General features: G+C 50.8%; 4 protein-coding genes across 4 annotated transcripts; 2 read left to right on the top strand and 2 right to left on the bottom strand.

The window, feature by feature from the left end:
- Positions 1-1,815: 1,815 nt before the first annotated feature.
- On the top strand, positions 1,816-6,683 carry FPSE_10388 (uncharacterized protein; the record flags this gene model as incomplete). Its single annotated transcript, XM_009263505.1, has 4 exons — positions 1,816-1,919; positions 2,274-2,685; positions 2,742-6,294; positions 6,352-6,683. 4 exons carry the CDS (start codon positions 1,816-1,818, stop codon positions 6,681-6,683), a joined length of 4,401 nt encoding a protein of 1,466 aa, XP_009261780.1.
- A 468-nt stretch (positions 6,684-7,151) lies between these two features.
- Positions 7,152-10,241, bottom strand: FPSE_10387 (uncharacterized protein; the record flags this gene model as incomplete). The annotated part of the gene is made up of 1 exon (XM_009263504.1): positions 7,152-10,241. One exon carries the CDS (start codon positions 10,239-10,241, stop codon positions 7,152-7,154), a length of 3,090 nt encoding a protein of 1,029 aa, XP_009261779.1.
- Positions 10,242-11,523: 1,282 nt separating this feature from the next.
- Positions 11,524-11,769, bottom strand: FPSE_10386 (uncharacterized protein; the record flags this gene model as incomplete). Its single annotated transcript, XM_009263503.1, has 1 exon — positions 11,524-11,769. The coding sequence occupies one exon, from the start codon at positions 11,767-11,769 to the stop codon at positions 11,524-11,526; it is 246 nt and encodes an 81-aa protein (XP_009261778.1).
- A 3,924-nt stretch (positions 11,770-15,693) lies between these two features.
- FPSE_10385 (uncharacterized protein) lies at positions 15,694-17,450 on the top strand (the record flags this gene model as incomplete). Its single annotated transcript, XM_009263502.1, has 2 exons — positions 15,694-16,214; positions 16,274-17,450. The coding sequence occupies 2 exons, from the start codon at positions 15,694-15,696 to the stop codon at positions 17,448-17,450; spliced, it is 1,698 nt and encodes a 565-aa protein (XP_009261777.1).
- Between the last annotated feature and the right edge of the window lie 1,937 nt (positions 17,451-19,387).

Below are 19,387 nucleotides of genomic sequence, written 5' to 3'. Positions count from 1 at the left end.
GGGGATGAGCTCGAGTACTGCATAACCACCGTTGATTGGGGTGGATGGTGGATTCTGGTGGCCTGCTGTGCATTGTCAATGTTCCACTTATCGTGAGTAGAGAATGGCCTTTGCTAAAACCAAGGGTGGAAGCTAACGGGAAAAGGTGCGAATGGTCCTATCGCTACTTGACGGCGAGAGGTGGATATCTTAGCCAGTTTTGATGAACCAAAGCCTGGTTCTGTGTCTTTGTGTAAAGAGAGTTGAGATATAATGAAAAGACAAATTCTGTATCGAATTCCTGGACAGTCAAGTGGTGGATAAGGGGCGATTAGAATCTCTAGGAACATATGATAGGATTGCTTGCGAATGCCTACCTATGATCGCACGGCTACCTAGGAACTTTATTATGACGTGCGTTTATGTAAAGATAGAAATATACGGCAAGGCGAAAGAAAAGACTAATAAACACCCTAGTGAACGTTGAGCGAAAAAGAGAACTACATTCCTATAAACATGACTGTTTGGTGGGTGAAAGAAATAAACTTATTTGTTGACCCATTGGGTCAGTATTGATATTGTTTCTTTGCTTAGGGACTTTTGTTGTATCTTTGCTTTCTTTTGGGCATTGTTATCTGTGGCTTACATGTTTAGGTTGGGTTGGATGGTTGGCTGGGTTGGCTGCAATTCTAGAGTGAATTGTCTAATGAGGTTGGAAAGCGCGCTGCCCCATGGCGCGACGTGACGTGACGTGAATGCCCAGGGATGGATGGATGAAAATGGAAGGATGTCATACAGTGTGACGACACGTGACCCCTCTTTCTCTTTACATTTGACTTTGCCACGTTCTATTCAATGATGGAAGCCGAGATTAGATATTGATCAATCCTTGATAGAAAAACACAGTCCCCCCTGACCCAGGCACTCGGTAGCGAAGTGCCTGGGTTTATACGTAAATAAGAGATTCCCCTTGCCTTTGGATCTCGAGGACAGATGTGTACAAGTCTCAATGGCCTCTCCTGCATCTCGTCCCCATTTTCGTTTAGGATTCAGCCCTGAACCAACAGAGGAAATTCAATCTGTCAAGTGCCGGCAAATTGTCGGCTGCGTAGCACTACGGGTCATAACAACCCCACTAATTACAGACTTTCAGTGAGGTGGCCAGGACAGCCCAGTGCTAATCCTGCTGGCGAGGTCTATGGTTGCCCGCCATAGGTAAAATGGAACTACCGAGGAGGCTGGCAACCACGACCAGAATTAGGTACCTCACTATCTAATTTTTTGACTCCGTCCTTCCACTCGATTTTTTCTCCTTCCCCGTTTATTAAAGGTAACCCCAAACCACAGCGTTTACATCACCACCGCAACATCACACGAAACTCTCTTCTCTCGGATCTCCGAAAAAAAAGAAACATTACTTCAGTCAACAATCACTTCGCGCTCCCCCGCCGATCACACTTAGTAACACTATCGTTTACGATATCGCATATCACATTGCCCGCCGCCATCGTCTCTTTGACTATCGCTACAAAGCATCGTTTTTGTGCTCCCGTGTCTCGATCCCAACTAAAGCTTTCACGTTGCTACGCGCTCCAGCAAGCTTTCTAACAAGCAATTTCCAGCCACGCTGCAGCTCAAGGCCACTGTTCCTCAGCTGTCTTTGCCTGTACCATCTTCTGCCGATTCGACCAACCATCGACGCAACCTTTGCGCCCCTTGACCTCGAACGACAAAGACGTTCCACACTCTTTCCCGTCCGCTCGAACTCGCATCCGCACTCGAGACGACGATCCGAAATCGCTTTTAGCATCAGCATTATCATAGCGTTTGCTCAATATGCCAACTAATCTTCCATCGAGCTTTGCCTCGGCTGCCGCTGGTCAAAACTCCAACGCCAGAGGAGCAAGGATTGACGTAAGGGGAAACAATTCTGGAGATTGGTAAGTACTTACCACTCCTTGGCTTTGTTCTTGTTTAGGCATTCGTACCTGGACCTGGTATCATGGTGGGATGTTGTGTTGCATACTGTGTTCCCCAGTCACCCCGCGTGTGGTTTGTGGTGTACAATATGGTCTTCGCTTCACAGCGCTTGGCTTGTTTGTCGCGAATGGCGCTTCTTGATGTCAGACACTGCTTTGCTCTGAGTGTATGACCATGGCCTACACTTTATTGGCATCGGTCGTCTTCTGTTACGGCCCTTTACTAGTTGCACCATCTGCTCGGTTATCATGCATTCCACCCACTATGGTTGGATCCTGTAAACCTCTACGAACCGTTACTAACTGCATTTACAGGGCCGCCAGGAGAGATGGTCGATCTACGAATGGTACACTTACCTTCCGTCGGTCATCTACAACGCCCCTCGGCCAGCCCTCTTCTCAGCCGCCGCCCTCAACGGATCATGCAGTTCAACCCCCCGCCACCGCCGAGAGCCCTGTGAATGCGTCCAGCTCGACATATGAGTTGCTCCCCGCACGATACACAAGGGAGGAGCTTCTTGACATCTACAGCTCACAAAAATCGACCGGCGATGTATCCCACCTTTTTGCCCCAGGTTGGAATCCTGGGCAAATGAATGGACATGCTCCCAGAGGCTGGGGCAAGAGCAATGACAACCATATCCCTCAGGAACCTGGCGCCTGCTGGGATGATTCTGGAGAATCGGCTCCAATGGGGCTGCAAGATATGTCCGTGGAGGAAAGAGAGGTGCGACAGTCCCCACTCTGGTGCTGGTGCTCTAAGTTTGTACTAATCACTAGTAGGCTTTTAATACTGAAATTAATTCGCCGCTTAAACCCCCGACCCAGAACAAAGACGCCCACCAAAGTGGTGCAAATGGACGTAAGGCATCTTTATCCCAAGGCACTTCCAACACTTTTGGCGTCAGTTCACCTTCGTCGGCTACACGACCAGGCACACGACGACGCGAGACAATCGAATCGAACCCTTTCGGTGGAAGTGCCCTGGCATCCCCCACTGCTGCCGGCCGGTTCAATCGTGACGACCAAGCATTCTGGTTTTCCCGTAGCAAAACCGACCTTAAGGAAGCCGAAGCCGACGAATCCGACAACGAGCCTGGTCCCCGTGAGACGCCTGGCAAGCTGCCCCCCTTTGGCAATTTGATGCGCTCTAACACAGGTGGTATTGGTGGTGTTGGCTCCATCTGGCCACCTTCTAATCAGACAACGCCCGGTGCAGGAGGGTTTGGAAACTTTGCTCTGACAGGTTCGCCTGCCGTGGGTGATAAACGTGTTGGTGGCGCTGCCAGTGGAAGCCGGTTGGCTCATCTGATTCCAAAGGATAGTTCGGATAATCTGAGTGGCAAGGCTGCGGAGGGCCAAAACCCTCTCAGTCAGCAATCTTGGCGATCTCGAACTCGAGCCGACACTGATCCTTTTGGAGACGATACTGTGTCAGGTAGCGCAGTACTTAGTGGCGCTCCGGACACCGACACTACCAGTCTATCCCAGCAAAACAATCCGGCAGGCGCGATGGGCACCCCCATCAAGGGCTCCGCTGCCGATTTTGGTATGTCTGGCCTTAGCCTTGCAGGTCATGGCGATGACGGCCCTTTGAGCCCCTCTGAGACCAACCCCTTTCGTAGTCCTCCAGCTGAGCGACACGGCCATGACGGCGATGGCAGCGACGACAAACCTCATGGCGCAGGTCTCCACGATGCCCCCTCGAATTTTGGCTCCATCGGCCGCGGCTTTGGGGGTTATGATGGAGGTGACCGCAGTCAGACATCCAGCGTGGGTGCCAAGGCCTACCCATCCTTGAATACTCTGGGCTGGCCCGCACCCAGTGGCCCTGCAATCGGAACTCCGGATCGCGAAAGGCCCAACCTGGGTGGTGTGTTTGGAAACTCTCTTTTCAGCCCTATGGGGGAGCTCCAATCACCTGGGTTGTCGAACCTCAACAATGTTTTTGGCCCCGCCAGTGCTGGCGGCCTAGGAACTGGAAGCATCGGACGCGGTAGCAAGATGGGGTCTTTGTTTCCTGCTGCCATGCAGGCACAGATGCAGACCATTGAGCACGACAACAACTTGTCTGACTCTCTACCCGATCTCCGCCAGAGTAACCCTTTGGGCGCTATCGGCAGAAGCAACTTTGGAATCCCAACCCGCGACACTGAGAGTCCAATGCGACCCAATCGTGGAGTTTTCGAGGAACTTTTCCCCTCTAGTGATGCCTCTCGAGCTCAGGGTGTTTTCACCACTGGTGACTCTAATCACCCTACCTCCGCCGCGGTAGCCCCCCAGTCTTTCACACCTATTGGTGGCGGTTTGCCTTTTGGGGGTAGTCAAGGCGGCGCTGAGCCTCCTTCTGCCCAAGTCCGACAGATGGTTATGCCCGACCGTATGAGATGGGTTTATCTCGACCCGCAAGGACAGGTGCAAGGTCCGTTTACTGGTCTGGAGATGAACGACTGGTACAAAGCAAACTTCTTTACCCCTGATCTGCGAGTGAAGAAAGTGGAGGATCCCGAATTTGAGCCTCTGGGTCAACTTATTCGTCGCATAGGTAACTCGCGCGAGCCGTTCTTGGTACCTCAAATCGGCATTCCCCACGGTCCCCCTGCGCAGCCTGGACCTTTCCCCTCTCAGGGAAACAGTGGTGTAGTGCCGCCCCTGAGCGGCGTGTTCCCCAGTTTCGGGCGCACCCTTACGGCTGAGGAACAAAATAACCTGGAGAGACGCAAGCAGGAAGAGCAGTATCTGATGGTTCAGCAGCGGGAATATGTCATGCGCGCTCAGGCGATGTCCAAATTCCCCATTCCCGGCCCAATGCTACAGCACCACTCCAGCGCCCACAGCCTCCAGAGTCAGCCTAGCTTTGGAAGTATCTCCTCGCCAAACCCCATCGGAATGGCTCCTCACCAGCAGCCCATCGGTGCTATGCCCCCTTCTGGCGGTTTCTTTGAAGGAGCTGGGCCAGTAGGCAGCCAGACATCAGTCCCGTCGGGTTCGGGAAACGGAGATCCCTTCAGAGATGATGACCTGTCGAGCTTTGCGAACACTGAGCGTCAGCTACTCGCCAATCTTCAGAGCTCCGGTGCGCCCCATCCCATCGGAGCCCCTGCTGCCGATGCTGGTGTTCGCGCTGGACTGCCCGACACGGAGAACCTTGAGCAAGATCCTGAAGGGTTCAAAAATCGCCTACAACAGTTTGAAGATCTCCGAGCTGAAATCGAGGCTGAACAGGCTGCCAAGCCCGAAGAGAGTAGTGATGAGGAATTATCTGAAGAACTCGCTCCTGCTGACGAGGCTGCTCCCGAGGAGACCCAGCAACGTGCGGAGGTTCCAGTTTTGACTGGCAAGGCTGCTCGAGCTGCCAAGAAGAAGGCTGCAGAGGACGCTTTGTCTCTGACTCAACAGGTCCAGCAGACTCAGGCCGCCGCCGCTGCAGCCGCTGCTCAGCCAGTCGAGCCCGATATGCCGATGCCATTTCCCCCTCCCGCGTCTACTGGAACTCCTCTTCCCGCCCCAACAGCCCAGCGTGCCCGGTCGAACCTCCCCGAACAGTACAATCGCTCTCAGACCGGAACCCCTGACAGTGCTTCCGTCAATGCGCAGCCACCACCACTGGCTCCTTGGGCAAAGGACCACGGAGCTGAGAGTCACAAGGGGCCCAGCCTGAAGGAGATTCAAGAGGCCGAAGCACGTAAGGCTGCCAAAGCTGAGGAGGTTGCTGCTGCTCAGAGGAAGGCTATTCTTGAGCAAGAACTCAAAGAACGTGAGAAGACAGCTGCCGCTTCTAACGCTGGTCTACCCGCTACTAGTACTTGGGGCCACGGTTCTCCTGCTCCAGCTGGCAGCCCTTGGTCCAAGCCCGGGCCATCCAAGACTACCTCTACCGCTGCCCCTTCAGCTCCGGCTTCTAGCAAGAAGACTCTTGCCGAGATCCAGCGTGAGGAAGAGCTTCGTAAACAGAAAGCCAGCCAGGCAAGCCCTCAGGCCAGTACTCCTACTGGCGTATCCAAGAGCTATGCCAACCTAGCCGGCAAGCCAGGCCAATCCATCCTGACTAATGCTGCGTCTGCTGCGGCCGCCGCTGCTGCTACGGCTCCACCCCCCGGGAGTGGTTGGGCTACTGTTGGTGCTGGTGGTAAGGTTAAGGTTCCCACCGGTCCATCGTCACAAGGTCGAACAGTCAGTGCCACCAACATCAAGCCTATTGCTTCGCCTACAAAGCCAACCTCTAAGCCTGTGACTTTGGGCAATGGCAAGGCTGACACTGGCAATGCTGCCATGGAGGAGTTCAACAAGTGGGTCGGCCGGGAGCTTTCCCGGGGCATTACTGCAGTCAGCGATAGTGAGTCAACTACATCAAAAGGGATATTATATGAAAACAAGCTAACCAAATATGCAGTCGCCACTTTCCAGGCCACTCTTGATATCATGCCTCTTGACGCTGGCTTGATTGCTGACGCTGTTTACGGTAACTCGACCACTATGGACGGCCGTCATTTCGCCGAGGAATTCATTCGCCGCAAGAAGCTTGCTGAACGCGGAGTCGTTGAGAAGCAGCCCGACAACAAGGGGGGGAACGGTGGCGGTTGGAGTGAAGTTGCCAAGAAGGGAGGTTCCAGCAATTCCGCCACCACCGCTACTGCTGCCACTGCTACTAGCCCTCGAGATGACGCCGGCATGCAGGCCGCTGGTTTTAAGGTTGTGCCAGGCCGAAAGAAGGGCAAGAAATAGAAGAAATGGTCCTTGGAATGATGAGCATGAGAACCTGGGCTCTGCTGCATACTGACGAGTCGGTCAACCAGTTTGTTGGAGACATAGCGGGAAGGCTTTTGTGGAAGTATGAGTTGGTGTGTATGGAAAAGCTATTCGCGGGAAGCATGTTGGATGAAATCACGCAACATTGGGGGGTTATTGTCAGGCGTGGTTAGCAGCGAAATTGTTACAGTAGCGTTGCGTTCAAGACAATCCGTTGCATGGGTTGAATAAAATTACGCCTCATGATTGGCTTGTCAATCTGTATTCCAATCAGGTGTCCTGAATCCGTGAGTTGAATTGTAATACTAATAATATGTTTAATCTTCCACAAGTGGCTGGGAATCATTGTATTTTACTATTGTATTTTGTGTATATTGTTGTTCTGTTCTATGTCATGCCTAGTGCGTTTCTCGTGACCTAGCCAATTCATTTTCACTGATCTCCTCAAGAAATCCTTAACCCTTCCATCAAGTTTTCCAACAGCTTCCAGCCTTCACTTCCCTCCCATCTCTCCTTGCCTTTGCCCATCACACTCCTCACTGCGCTCCTCGCCTTGCCCTTCCACTTACTACCGATAGTTTCAACGGAGGGACCCCAGTTCTCATACACTGACACCAGCTCATCAGTTCTCTGCACAACGATAGTCCAAGCACCCACATCAACTGTCCAGTCTCGCGCCTCATCTTCTGTTGTGGCTGCTGCGCCGGGCAGAAGACCACTTCCCGATTGTCCAAGAACTGCACGCCATGCTCGCTCAGCTGCGTCAATAGAGCCTGAGTAATCCCTTCTCCAGGCACGAAGTCGCGAGATCAGTGTCCATAGCTCCGATCGCTTTGTGATAAGTGGTACCACCTCCTCCTCGAACAGGCGCATCACCAATCTCTCGGGTGTTCCTCGAGGAGGATCGTACACACCTGTGCTCGATGTCTTCTCTACAGAAAGCACAGCGTCTTGAAGCAGCGCACCAAGGACATCAGCGTCAAGAGCATCTTCGGTTTTTCGAATGCGAATGATATGCGTGAGCGCAACAACCATATCTGCTACAGCAGGCGGTTGGACACGTGATGCCAATGTGAGCACGTTATCCCAAATTCGCCAGTTGTCGTGGCTGATGGAAGCGCCTCGCTTGTAAGCCGCAAGAGATTGACTAAGAAGGGTGGCTGGGTCACGGTCCGAAGGCTTGGAAGGGGTGGCAAAAGCAACATCGTCCTCTTCGTCCTCAGCAGGGACAGGCGCAGACGGCTCGTCGGTGGTGGTGGGATTCTCCTTGTTCTCGGCGACAACTTCGCAGTACAGACTCCAAAGAGCACTTCCCAGGTTGCTCCACGTTCGAGCATCTTCGCCTCCAGCTGTATCACTGGCAGATCCGATGGAACGGTTGAAAGCTTCAGCAGCATCACGGAACTGTGCAAGACGCAGGCTGATATCTCCGAGACGACTCCACATCTCGGGACTCAAACGGTTGACCGCTGTTGCCTTCTTGTATGCCTCGCGGGCCTTCTCCCATTCCTTGTTCTGAAGGTAGTATTCGCCAAGTGACTTTTGTGCTCGAGCGAAACGATGGTTGGAAATCTCCCAGGCACGCTTGTAGTAAGAAGGATTATTCTCGATATCACCCAGAATGCAGAACAGTCGTGGGGCGTTGGGTGGTGAAGGCTCACGCTCTGGTCCAGAAAAGTCTGCAGCCTTGAGAAGGGTCACATCGCTACCGATATCCTCATCATCTGGGTCTGTGGGGGATGTCTCTCCGGTGCGATGGAACAGTCTCCATCGGATAATTCCCTTAGCCTTCTCTTCGCCACCACTTCCACGGCCATCTTCATCCTCGGACGCCGCGGCGCTGGCAAGACAGAGTGCCACTTCAGCCCACAGTCTGAGTCGCTTGAAAATTTCAAGAGCAGAGGCTAAAGAACCAATTCCGGCCCAGGCGTAGGCCAGCTCAGACTCAAGATGCCATCGAGGGGGGGAGCAGATAGCGTGGATGTATTCGAGACGCACGTGCGCGGGGGCAGATTCTGAAGCTTTGGGAGCAGGAAGGAAAGAGGTTGGCTTGCTCTGAATAGGTGCCGGGGCTTCATCAGGGGCAGTGACTTGGATCGCCGGGGCATCCACTTCAGAACTCTGCTCTTTTGCCTCAGCCTTTTGTTGGGCCTCAGCAGTTGTGTCGGTCAGGACCTGGTCAGCCACAGCTTGGAGTTGAAGCACACCTCGCTCAACAGTTCGGCTGCGGTGCACCTCAATTCGAGAACGGACTAGCAAGGCATGGGTGTAAATCTGCCAGTTAGTCGACTTGTCTCCGATGACTCGTACTGCGTACGGCAGAACCTCTGCTGAAGTCAGGGTGTCGATAGGGGAGAAAGCATCCTTAAGCGTAGCTTCTGTGAGAAGAATGATTTGGTCAAGAGGCGAGAGTTGTGGCTGGTTATCAGGTGACAGATCAGCTAGGGCCGTAGGAAGAGAAGCCTTCTTGTCCTCTACGTTGTCCTCTTTTGAAAATTGGATCTCCTCATGAAGAGTGTCATCATTGAGCTGAAGGGCATCAGGCTTGGCCTCCTCTTCCGCGCTGTCGCTCTGCTGTTCGGCGCCACTCTTGGCCAGAACGACCAGCTGACTGATGCTGTTCTCCTGGAATTTGGTCCTCTTTCCAAGAGCGCCCGAGAGAGCATACTCGAGACCGCTTGTCTGAGAAGCCTCCTTGAGGGCTTCCTTGGCTTTGTCGTCACGCCCCAGCAGGATGTAGTTGTTGGCTGCCTCAACAAGGAACTGAACCTTTTCATCGCGACTCCATGCATCGTTGTCCGAGGCCCAAACCTCATCTCCGAGAACTTGGGCTCGTACACTGTCAATCTCTTCCAAAATCTTGGATGCCAGTGTGGGCACATCGCTCCACTGAGAGCTTCGAGCAAAGTTGGAGCCATGTCCCAGACTAGGTTGTGTCAAGAGCTTGTAGTGCCATACGTTAATACGAAGTCGTGTCCAAGCAAGGCTGCACTTGAGGGATTGTTCCTTGGAAGGGATCTTCACAACATCGTTGGTAGCTAATTTAAGCTGCTGTGTGAGGATGAATCGTGCTAGAGAAAATAGTTCCAAATGAGGGATGTAAGCATACGGCGATACACCGTCAACATCAAGATAGTTGAGGCAAGCCTTGTGAAGATGAGCATGGGACTTTTTCTTGTCGTCCGATTGGGCACTAGCCCACTCCTTGGTAAAGTGCGAACTGATGGCAGCCGACTCGGGGAGCACAGGGCCAGTGACGTTGACCTGGAGGAAGGCATTCAGGGCGGCGATGCCTACTGAGAGAACCTGTGGAACGTCTGCCGGTATCTCAGGCGCCGGGTCAGACCCAGAGCCAGATGAAATTAACTGGGTAACGAAAGCCTTAATCAAGGCCCCGGCAACCGGGGCTGGGTCCGATACGGAACCGGAGCTTGAGCTCGGGGTTGGTTGAGGCTCGGCACCACCTGCTTTTGAGAGTAGAATAGAGGCATAATGACCATTGCGCAGGGCGCTTCCGTAGTCTTTCGCACTCATAGCTGTATTTTGTAGCTACTCGCGATATGGAGCTTGCCCTTGTCGACCAAGAAGGAAAAAAGGTGCAAATTGGGCGTCAACGTTATGACGGATCTTAGCAGGGTTAGGTCTTGGCCCCGGCTTCGCACTGAACAAGACGCCTTTCTCTCCTTCGGTTTCTTCTTTTGGAGGTGAAATGAAGTAACGAAATGCGCGGCCTCTATCGTCGGCAACAGGCAGACGATCAACTGCAAATGTTTACTTGCTGGTGCAATTTTTGGTGGATGTTGTCAAAGTTGTACCCGCTGTTTACTAATACAGTCAATCAGTCACAGGCTTCCATTGACTTCGCTGGAACAGATTTTTTTTTGATTTTTTTTAGGGTCCCTCTTTCCACTTCTCCGCACCATACCGCATGAACCGGGAAGGAGTGGGGAAATCTGCCCCTCACCGGACGCCGAAAGAACGGCAGATGCGGCCGGATCTACTACTATTAACAGTAACAAATAAAGTAACCACCATAATAAGGCTACACTTAAACAGCTTGCTTGCAGCACGTGCATAAGGCCTAAATACATAGAGACCCTATAAGTTTTAGTCAATATGCTACTCGAATTGGTAATGATGCACATGTCCGCAAGTTACCACAGTCAAACAAATCAGTATACACCGACTTGGATACTCAGCATATGATATTGGAGGTAATCTTGAAGGCCAAACCAGCCCAATGATTGAAGAGTCATATCGTCTTCTCAGTTAACCCACCTCACCTTATGCGACACAGTAAGTACATCATGCCAACAATCTCGAGGTACGTAGGGTAGGGGTGGCACAACAAGTTGGAACACCAGCTGCTTAGCTATAACACACCATATATTATAATCAGAATCTTGGCTGCTAGACTAGTATCCGCAGGTACCAGAAACTGCTTAGCTGCCTGCCTACCTGCCTTGATCTCATTATCTGTCATTGTCATTGTGTTGACAAACGAAGAAATTTTTGTCACCGGCTTAATACATCCGCTTCAGAGCGTGAAGAACCGACAGAGTTCCGGCACGATAGTTTATGATAGTGTGGATACACTCATTAACAGGCATCCGACGGCTTGGCATCAGCTTGCTATGTTCCCTGTCAAGCGACGTTTTAAACAGCAAAGTGTCATTTGGTCTCGCATATCCTCCGTTGCGTTTAATAAGGACCGTCAGGGTCCGTTGCAGTCGACAAGGTTCATTGTCCGTTACCACGTTCGCTTCCCACTTTTTAGTCCCTGATCTAGACCGAATAGGCGCATGTACACCGACAACTAGGTAGAGTTGGGGAAGGGCCACTTGGTCTCCAACAAGGGACAGCCAACGTTCTCCAAGACGTTTAGAACGGGGTTCTCGAATTGAAACTGCACAAGGAAACTTTTGATACGAGTTTGCCAATCGAAAATGTGGCTGCGCAAAGCTCGGTTTCCTTCCGAAGCCTGCGAAGATTTCCAATTTGTCTTCATGAGCCACCATGGGCTGTAGAAAGCACACTTTGTGAGGGCTGCAGGATTGGCCATGTTATTAGCAACACTACGATTTCCTGACTTTCATTACGTCGGATTGCATGTATTGTGTAGGGACTGTAATGCCGTAAAAGTTCAAAGAATCTGACAGGGCATTTTCAAGCACCGCATTTTGTACGGCGTGCAACAAGCGGCCAAGTCCGCCTGTACATAGTACGTGCATTTTCATGCCAAGTCACTACAACCAGTGCCAAGGATTAAGACACAGCCTTTCGTCAACTGTAAATCGCGCCCGAACGAAGGAATCAACCGTGGGGGGTTCGCCTGGACCCTAGGCTGCACATTCCCAACTATCGAACGTTTGAGACGGTTTATTGGGCAGTCGTAAACACATGCCCAGGAGTGCACCGAGCTTCTTCCGTTAAAGACGACGGTCATGAAATAGATAGTGCCATCATGAACCGGGCGAATGCAGTGCATTGACATTGCTGCAAGGAGAGCACCACAGGGCCCATAAAATAGCGAGACAGGCGCGCCAGACGCAGTTTACGGAATTGCTTCTGTTGCATGTCTCGGCCCGTAATACCAACTTTTCTGGTCGGGCCCGATTCATGAACAACTGTGGTCTAGACAATTTGCCAGGGTGTCAGTACTTTTGGCCAATTGTCTCACCTTCAGCTCGCTTGGCAGGGTACGGTACGTGCTGTGGTGCGTTATGACTTCTTCCCTACGCGACAGGGGCAATATGTTGAATGCATAAGTTGTCATCATACATACGGATGCAGAGTGATGTGCATTACTCTTGCGACTCTACTATGTACTCTTGAAGAAGAGATCTAACGTGCGAATAGGACAAAGATTCATGCACGAAAGATCGAGGTCGAACGCCAAGGCTCGGTATGAGATAGCCAAGTGTTCTCCCGTACGGACAAGCTTTCTTTGATGGTGTTGGCAATCGATCTGTGTTCTCCAAGCATTGCTTCTTCTTGTCTATCGAGGGGTTTCATCTCGTCATTTGTTGAAAGCTAGAGGCTGACTACATACAAGTTAAGATTATGACAGGCCAGATACAGCGGTATGTGATATTGGTGTGCAGGTCAGTCTTGGCTGCATCGCTCATCCCGTTCCTCAAATTTGTGGTTGCCAGTCGACACGTGACCGGTGAGCTTGAATCTGCATGCCCAATATCAGGTAACAAACATTAACAAGTTGGTGATGGGTGATTCGCCAAGGCTATAGCGGAGGAGCCAGTGTTGCTGGTGGAGGGAATAGTGGTGTGAGAGCGGCAATATCGAAACACGCGTCGTTGGAGCTTGGGTTCAAGACCATTGAGAAACGATGGTCATCAAGCTTGCCATGACTTCGGTACTCATCTGTTGAGGGATCATCGCGAAACCCCGGATTCCGTAAAGCTGGAACGTAAAGTAGTTCTGGAGTAACTGAAGGATCTGCGATGTAGATAGGCACGCGACCCATATTCTTATTCAGTAAACGGTAACATAGCTTAAAGAAGCAGGCTTTAGGTGACTCTCCCAATTGTTACTGTCTTGTAAGAGACGGCAATGCAAGTCGGAAAGGGGCGTGCGGATACAATTGGGTTGTTGTCGCGTGGGTTTGATTCTTCATCAGTACTAAAACCTGAGTAGCAAGCAAAACGAACATGGGGATCATGCTTTGGCAACGCAACGGTTCGCCAAATTCGGCAGGTGTTATCGACTCTCAGGACGGATACAGCCTGCCATAATGACGTCAGAGAGAACCAGGTTCTTGGAAGCGAGCCTAGATGCCTTGGAGGCAGGAAGTACTATAGTGGTTAGAAAAGTAAGCAGCTGGGCAGCCATAGGTGGCCAGTTTCAGACCATTGGTCGTTTGTTCTGAGTAGTAATACTTGCAAACCCTTTGCAAGTTCAAATGATTCCATGCTCTTGGCTGCGCGACAACAAGAAAATTGCTCAGACAGCCAATCTCCCGCCTAACTCAATCATCAATTCGGTCGATCTGGTTGGCTAGATGAAGAGCCTATCACTTGGGGGCTGTCACAGGGCACTGGCCACTATAAAGAAGACCTTATCCATTCAATTCAGTGGATGCAATCCACCTGTGGCAACGACCGGGGAAGCTCCACACTGCTTTTTCAGTGGAGGCCTACCCATCTGACGGTACGGATCAGCACTCATGTCATGTCTCGAGTTCTCCCGACTTCCGGTCAAAACTTGAGTTGCATCGGGCGAGGTTCGGTTTGCCCAGGCGCAGAAGGAAAGTGCCTTTTGTTTCAAGGGTGCAAGAATGTTCAGCTGGTGAGAAGGGGTGTCTTTCAGATGAAGTCTACGGACAGGTACAGTGAGGGCTTAGGGTCCAATTGCTGCCGGGCAAAAGACAGGCACCTTATCAAGGTGGACCAGGCAAACAGTCGGGGAAGCATCCTGACATGGATGGATGCAGCCAGTCCTTGTACGAGGTACTACGAATGTGTAGAGAGTACATGTGCGACAAGCGAGTGGAGAAGCCATATCTATGGTGGGGAAGATCCTACCCTCGTTATGGGGGTGGAGAAAGGAGTGACATGGGTGAGGATGTATCTTTTTGAGGCGCTACATCATGGAGATCCCAAGGCGCAAAAACCGCCCAACAGGCCATAGCCATCTCGAGGCTAACCGTTAACCACACAAAGTTTGGAGCTGTCAGGCCAGGCTCCGGCCACCACTGTCCGGAAATATCGCCTCCTGGGTATGGCAGTTGAGTCAAATCAAGGCACAGGCCAACCTTGAGTTGAAGACTCAGAGTGACACTGAATGTGCAGATGCTGCATGAAGGGAGGGCAGTGCTTATGATCTTGGGAGCACCAAGTGGAGAGAGCTGAAACTGCTTGAATTAGTTGTCTCTGGGGAAGTTTGGTAGTCACCTAGGCATGGAGTGTAAGATGCCGGAAGGACAGTTAGTTACGGCACACCAGACAGAACCTCGTGGGCTGCTCATGTTGGATGGAACAGCCCGGTAGGTTTATTAGAGCAGATGAGATGAACCGTTCCTCTGGGCCCTGCACCAATACAGTAACTACACTACAGTACAGCATATTACTTGTGGCACGGGAGTTGCCAGCAAAGGCGACATTGATGGAATGCCATCTCAAATACATTGTGAGATCGAGAAAGTAAGCCAGGCAATTTCTCAGGTAAAAGCAACAAAAATCGAAACTACAAATATTAACTCAAATCCATGATTAGTCGGTTGGTTGACTCGAGTGGCCGTGTCTGATTGATTGATTGAATTATCCATGTCTATTTGATTCGTTACATTCCGCCGAGGTAGCTTTTATAACGCACGCAAGAAGGCGGATACTCGAGATCGAGGTAGCCTGAAGCAGTTGAATCAACCGGGCTTGAGTTTAGCTTTTTGTTTCTCCACACCTCCTCCAACTAATCCTTGTTCGGACTGGCCGCTACCATCCCGCTGCGTTGCCGTCAACAGTTAGCAACGGACAACGGTAAGAGAGCAGTTGCAGCACCTCTGTAATGTACGGTTGGCTTTTAAACTCTCCAGCATCACCAAGCAAGCCATGGATGTCGTACTCCCCAATCCTAGTCCTAGTTCTTACTAGGTTAGGCAGTCCTAGTCCGAGTTAGTGGGATCCCAGGATCGGGTACAGTACTGCAGCCTGCTTTGCTCGATTGTATAGACAGAGAGAGAGAGAAGAGTAAGAAACAGCTTGGGGTCAATCGACTCTTTCCCCCCATGTTCGCATTTATTTATTACCTTCAGTGCCCGCACCTCCAAGATCTTCCTTCCTTCCCCTCTCCCTCATCCTCACCTTATCCTTTCAACGTCCTCTCATATATACCTTGTGATTTGCAGGGCATATTATCTGAACTTGGGTCTGCTGCTTCACTGCTTCAGACTTGTGCTCCGTTGAGCCTCATCCAGGACACCTCCTAGCCTACTCTACAGTCGCGCCTCACCTTACTGGTGATATCTCCCAAGATGGCTTCTGACGAGGAGAAGAACTCCGGCAAGTTCGAAAATAACGGCTCTGCCACCGACAAGTATCTTGCCGACAATGGCGACATTACCACTGGACACACAACCGACAACGCCGATGGTCTGCACCGTCTTCTCAACAACAGACAGATCCAGCTTGTTGCCATTGGTGGTTCCATTGGTACTGCTCTTTTCGTGAGTATCGGTGGTGGTCTCGCCAAGGGTGGTCCTCTTGGTCTGTTTCTCGCATACACAATCTACTCTGGTATTCTCGCCTGTGTGAACAATGGTATCGCCGAAATGACTACTTATATGCCTGTTTCTGGTGGTTTCATCCGTCTCGCCGGTCATTGGTGTGATGATGCGCTTGGTTTTATGGCTGGTTGGAACTTCTTCCTCTACGAAGGTCTTCTCATTCCATTCGAAATCACCGCTATCAACCTTGTCCTGTCTTACTGGAGTCCCGAGATCACAGAGCCCGGTCCTACGGCTGGCATCTGTATTGGTGTCATTATACTCTATGCGTAAGAACCCTCACCCTCTCCGCGAAGAAGATAACATACTAACCGTTTATGCGATTCAGTCTCCTCAACATCTTGGCTGTCAAGGCTTACGGTGAAGCTGAATTCTGGCTGTCGGGCGGCAAGGTTATCCTCATCCTGATGCTCTTCAGCTTCACTTTTGTTACAATGGTTGGCGGCAACCCCGCGAAAGATGCCTACGGTTTCCGTTACTGGTCCAACCCCGGTCCTTTCTCCGAAGTCTATGGTACCGATTCTCTTGGTCGCTTTGAGGGTTTCCTCGCCGCCCTGTGGAGTGCTGGTTTCACTGTCGTCGGTCCCGAATACATTTCAATGGTGGCTGCCGAGGCCAAGCGACCCAGTGTCTACATCAAGGCTGCTTTCAAGACCGTTTACTACCGATTCTGCTTCTTCTTCATTATGGGCTCCCTTGCAGTTGGTATTGTTGTCCCCTACAACTACCCCCAGCTCGTGTCCATCTTTGTCGACGGCACAGAGGGTAGCGGTACTGCTGCTGCGTCGCCTTACGTCATGGCTATGGACATCCTCAAGGTCGACGTCCTTCCTCACGTTGTTAACGCCCTCCTCCTTACCTCGATCTTCTCGGCCGGTAACACTTACACTTATTGTGCCACTCGATCACTCTATGGTCTCGCTCTTGAGGGTCGTGCCCCCAAGATCCTCAGAAAGACAACTGCCTCTGGTGTCCCTATCTACTGTTTCTGCGTGGTTATGTTGTTCCCCATGCTTTCATTCCTCCAGTGTGGTAGCGGCTCTGCCAAGGTTCTCAACTGGCTGATTGCTCTCATGACTGCTGGTGGTCTTATCAACTATCTCGTCATGGGAATTACCTTCCTCAACTACTACCGGGCCTGCCAGGCTCAGGGTATCGACCGACGACAGATGCCTTACTACGGTTACTTCCAGCCTTACTGCGCTTACATTGGTCTCGCATTCCAGTTCTGCGTTGTCATGTGCTACGGTTACAAGTCATTTCAACCCTGGAACACGGAGCTCTTCTTCCAAAACTACACTATGCAATTCGTTGCGCCCATTCTCTTCGTCTTCTGGAAGGTTTACAAGAAGACCCGCTGGCTCAAGCCTCATGAGGTTGATCTCACCTGGGAGCGCCCCGTCGTTGATGCTTACGAGAACTCCATCACAACCCCTCCTCAGGGTTTCTGGACCGAAATGGGCCAGCTTGTCGGTATCAAGAAGAAGGTGTACTCGGACGAGTAAAGTGCATCTGTGGTCTTCGGTTGAAATGTGGCAGTTGTAAAATCTTGATGAATTCATAGAACATGCGATTTGTTTACACATACTGAGTAGTTTGCTACTAAAATTATACCCAAATAGTTATGTTCATTTTAGTTAGCTATTCAATTCGTTATCAAAGTTTTTACAGTGAAGTCATTACGATGCCTGAACAAAGTTAGTTATATCTGAATCAGAAGATGTTTCCTATAATATCATGTACGATTACAATTGCATGAATAACCAAACAATGAATCTATTCTATCGTATTACCTCTGTCTATCTATCTTGCCTCCAGCTTGTCAACTTCCATGACTGTATATCGTAGCTCGTGACGTAGAACTTGCATAGTTTCAAGTTGCTGCGCCGTCGTGATAAGTCCGACCGGACACATAAAGGCTGCCATTCTTTACAATGCGGCCAATGAATCACTGCGGCCGATCACGAGATCGGCAGCGCAGTGGTGAAATTACTGTGCCTCTATTGAACGTCGCGTTTAAAGTTGCACCCAGGATTAGCACCTAGGTCAGAGGTCGGGGTACAGCGCATGCAGATCATGCGGGACTCTGATACAGAAAGGGGACAAGAGAAATAAGAGGGAGGGGGAGTGAGACTTGCGAATCTCGGGAGTTTTCTAGAAGGGGGGTGTGTTGGAAAGGGAAAAGTGAGGATTGGAGAGGATGTCCTGACTAGGTGGTGATAAGCAAGGATGGTGGTTGATAAGGTTTTTGGGGTAGATAAGCAATCCTGCTATAACTACTCTGCACTTATGTACTGATAGAGAAGAGGAGGGCACGGAGTTGGAGACCGTGAAGCCGTTGAGATAGCCTCGGACTCGATGGACCGCTTCGACGGATTTGGTGATGATTTGGCAAGGAATGCTTTTGGGGCCTTGGTATTGTAGGGATCGGTTTCTTTAGAGCTATCCCTTTTTGTCCGTGGAAGCGCCGTCCGTGTTAATGACTGGGGTTGTGACCATGCTTTTATCTCTAACAAGAAGGAGTTAGTTCAAGCTGAGAACTGGGGTTTGGAGATTGCTTGGTAGGGAGGTTGTTGGAGAACGGTCCGGGCTATTCGGATGTGGGTCTTCCGGCGCCGGTGACTCGGGGGTTCGGAGAGGTTGTTTAACTAGTCTCGATACATGAACAAGGGATCTATGAGAGACAAGAATAGGATAGTCCGCAAACTACAAACTTATCGAGGGAAAGAATTGGCGAAGTTGATGACCTATTAACTCGCCAAGCTAAGGAATCTAGCATGTGATTTTGAATGGAGGTGTATTGAATGCATTACTGATACTTTGTATTACCCCCTTGGGCTCTGGGCTGAAGCATCCAGATAGCATCTTCATAAATTTGAACTCTTAGCTAGGTTACATAGATAAACTGCCTAAGCATCTGGTCCATGTAACCTAAGTTTACTTACTGTTTTCGTCTCTTATGGTCCTGAGGCTGATTATCCTGATAACCTGAGGTGAGGCCATTCCACTTGCTTGTACTCCTGGGAGAATCAGGACAAAGTTTACAGTCTTGTCAAGCTCTACAGCAAGGGATCGCTGTGGTTAAGCGTGAAGTGGAGGGTTGTGTGAAACTACTGAATAACTGGAACTCCTCCCTTTGCGACAGAATGAACCCACCGTATTGTTGAACATAAGAAGAACACGATTGCATCCACGCCGTTGCCTATGTGAAAATAGTTGTCTTCAGGCAAGATTCATGCCAATTATTCGAGCATGAATGTTGCCAGTTGACAGGGACAGGGGTCAGTTTGAGTTAGGACGATCTGAATAGAATTACCACTACAATTCCCAACAATTACAACCGGTGAGATGGCCGAGTTGGTTATGGCGCCAGGTTAAGGTTAACCTTAACACCAATTTCCTGGTGGAGCAATCCTCCTGGGTTCGAGTCCCAGTCTCATCA

This window comes from Fusarium pseudograminearum, chromosome 2, assembly GCF_000303195.2.
Source record: "Fusarium pseudograminearum CS3096 chromosome 2, whole genome shotgun sequence".
In the NCBI taxonomy this organism is placed as follows: domain Eukaryota; kingdom Fungi; phylum Ascomycota; class Sordariomycetes; order Hypocreales; family Nectriaceae; genus Fusarium; species Fusarium pseudograminearum.
This window is presented reverse-complemented; position numbering and strand designations above follow the sequence as displayed.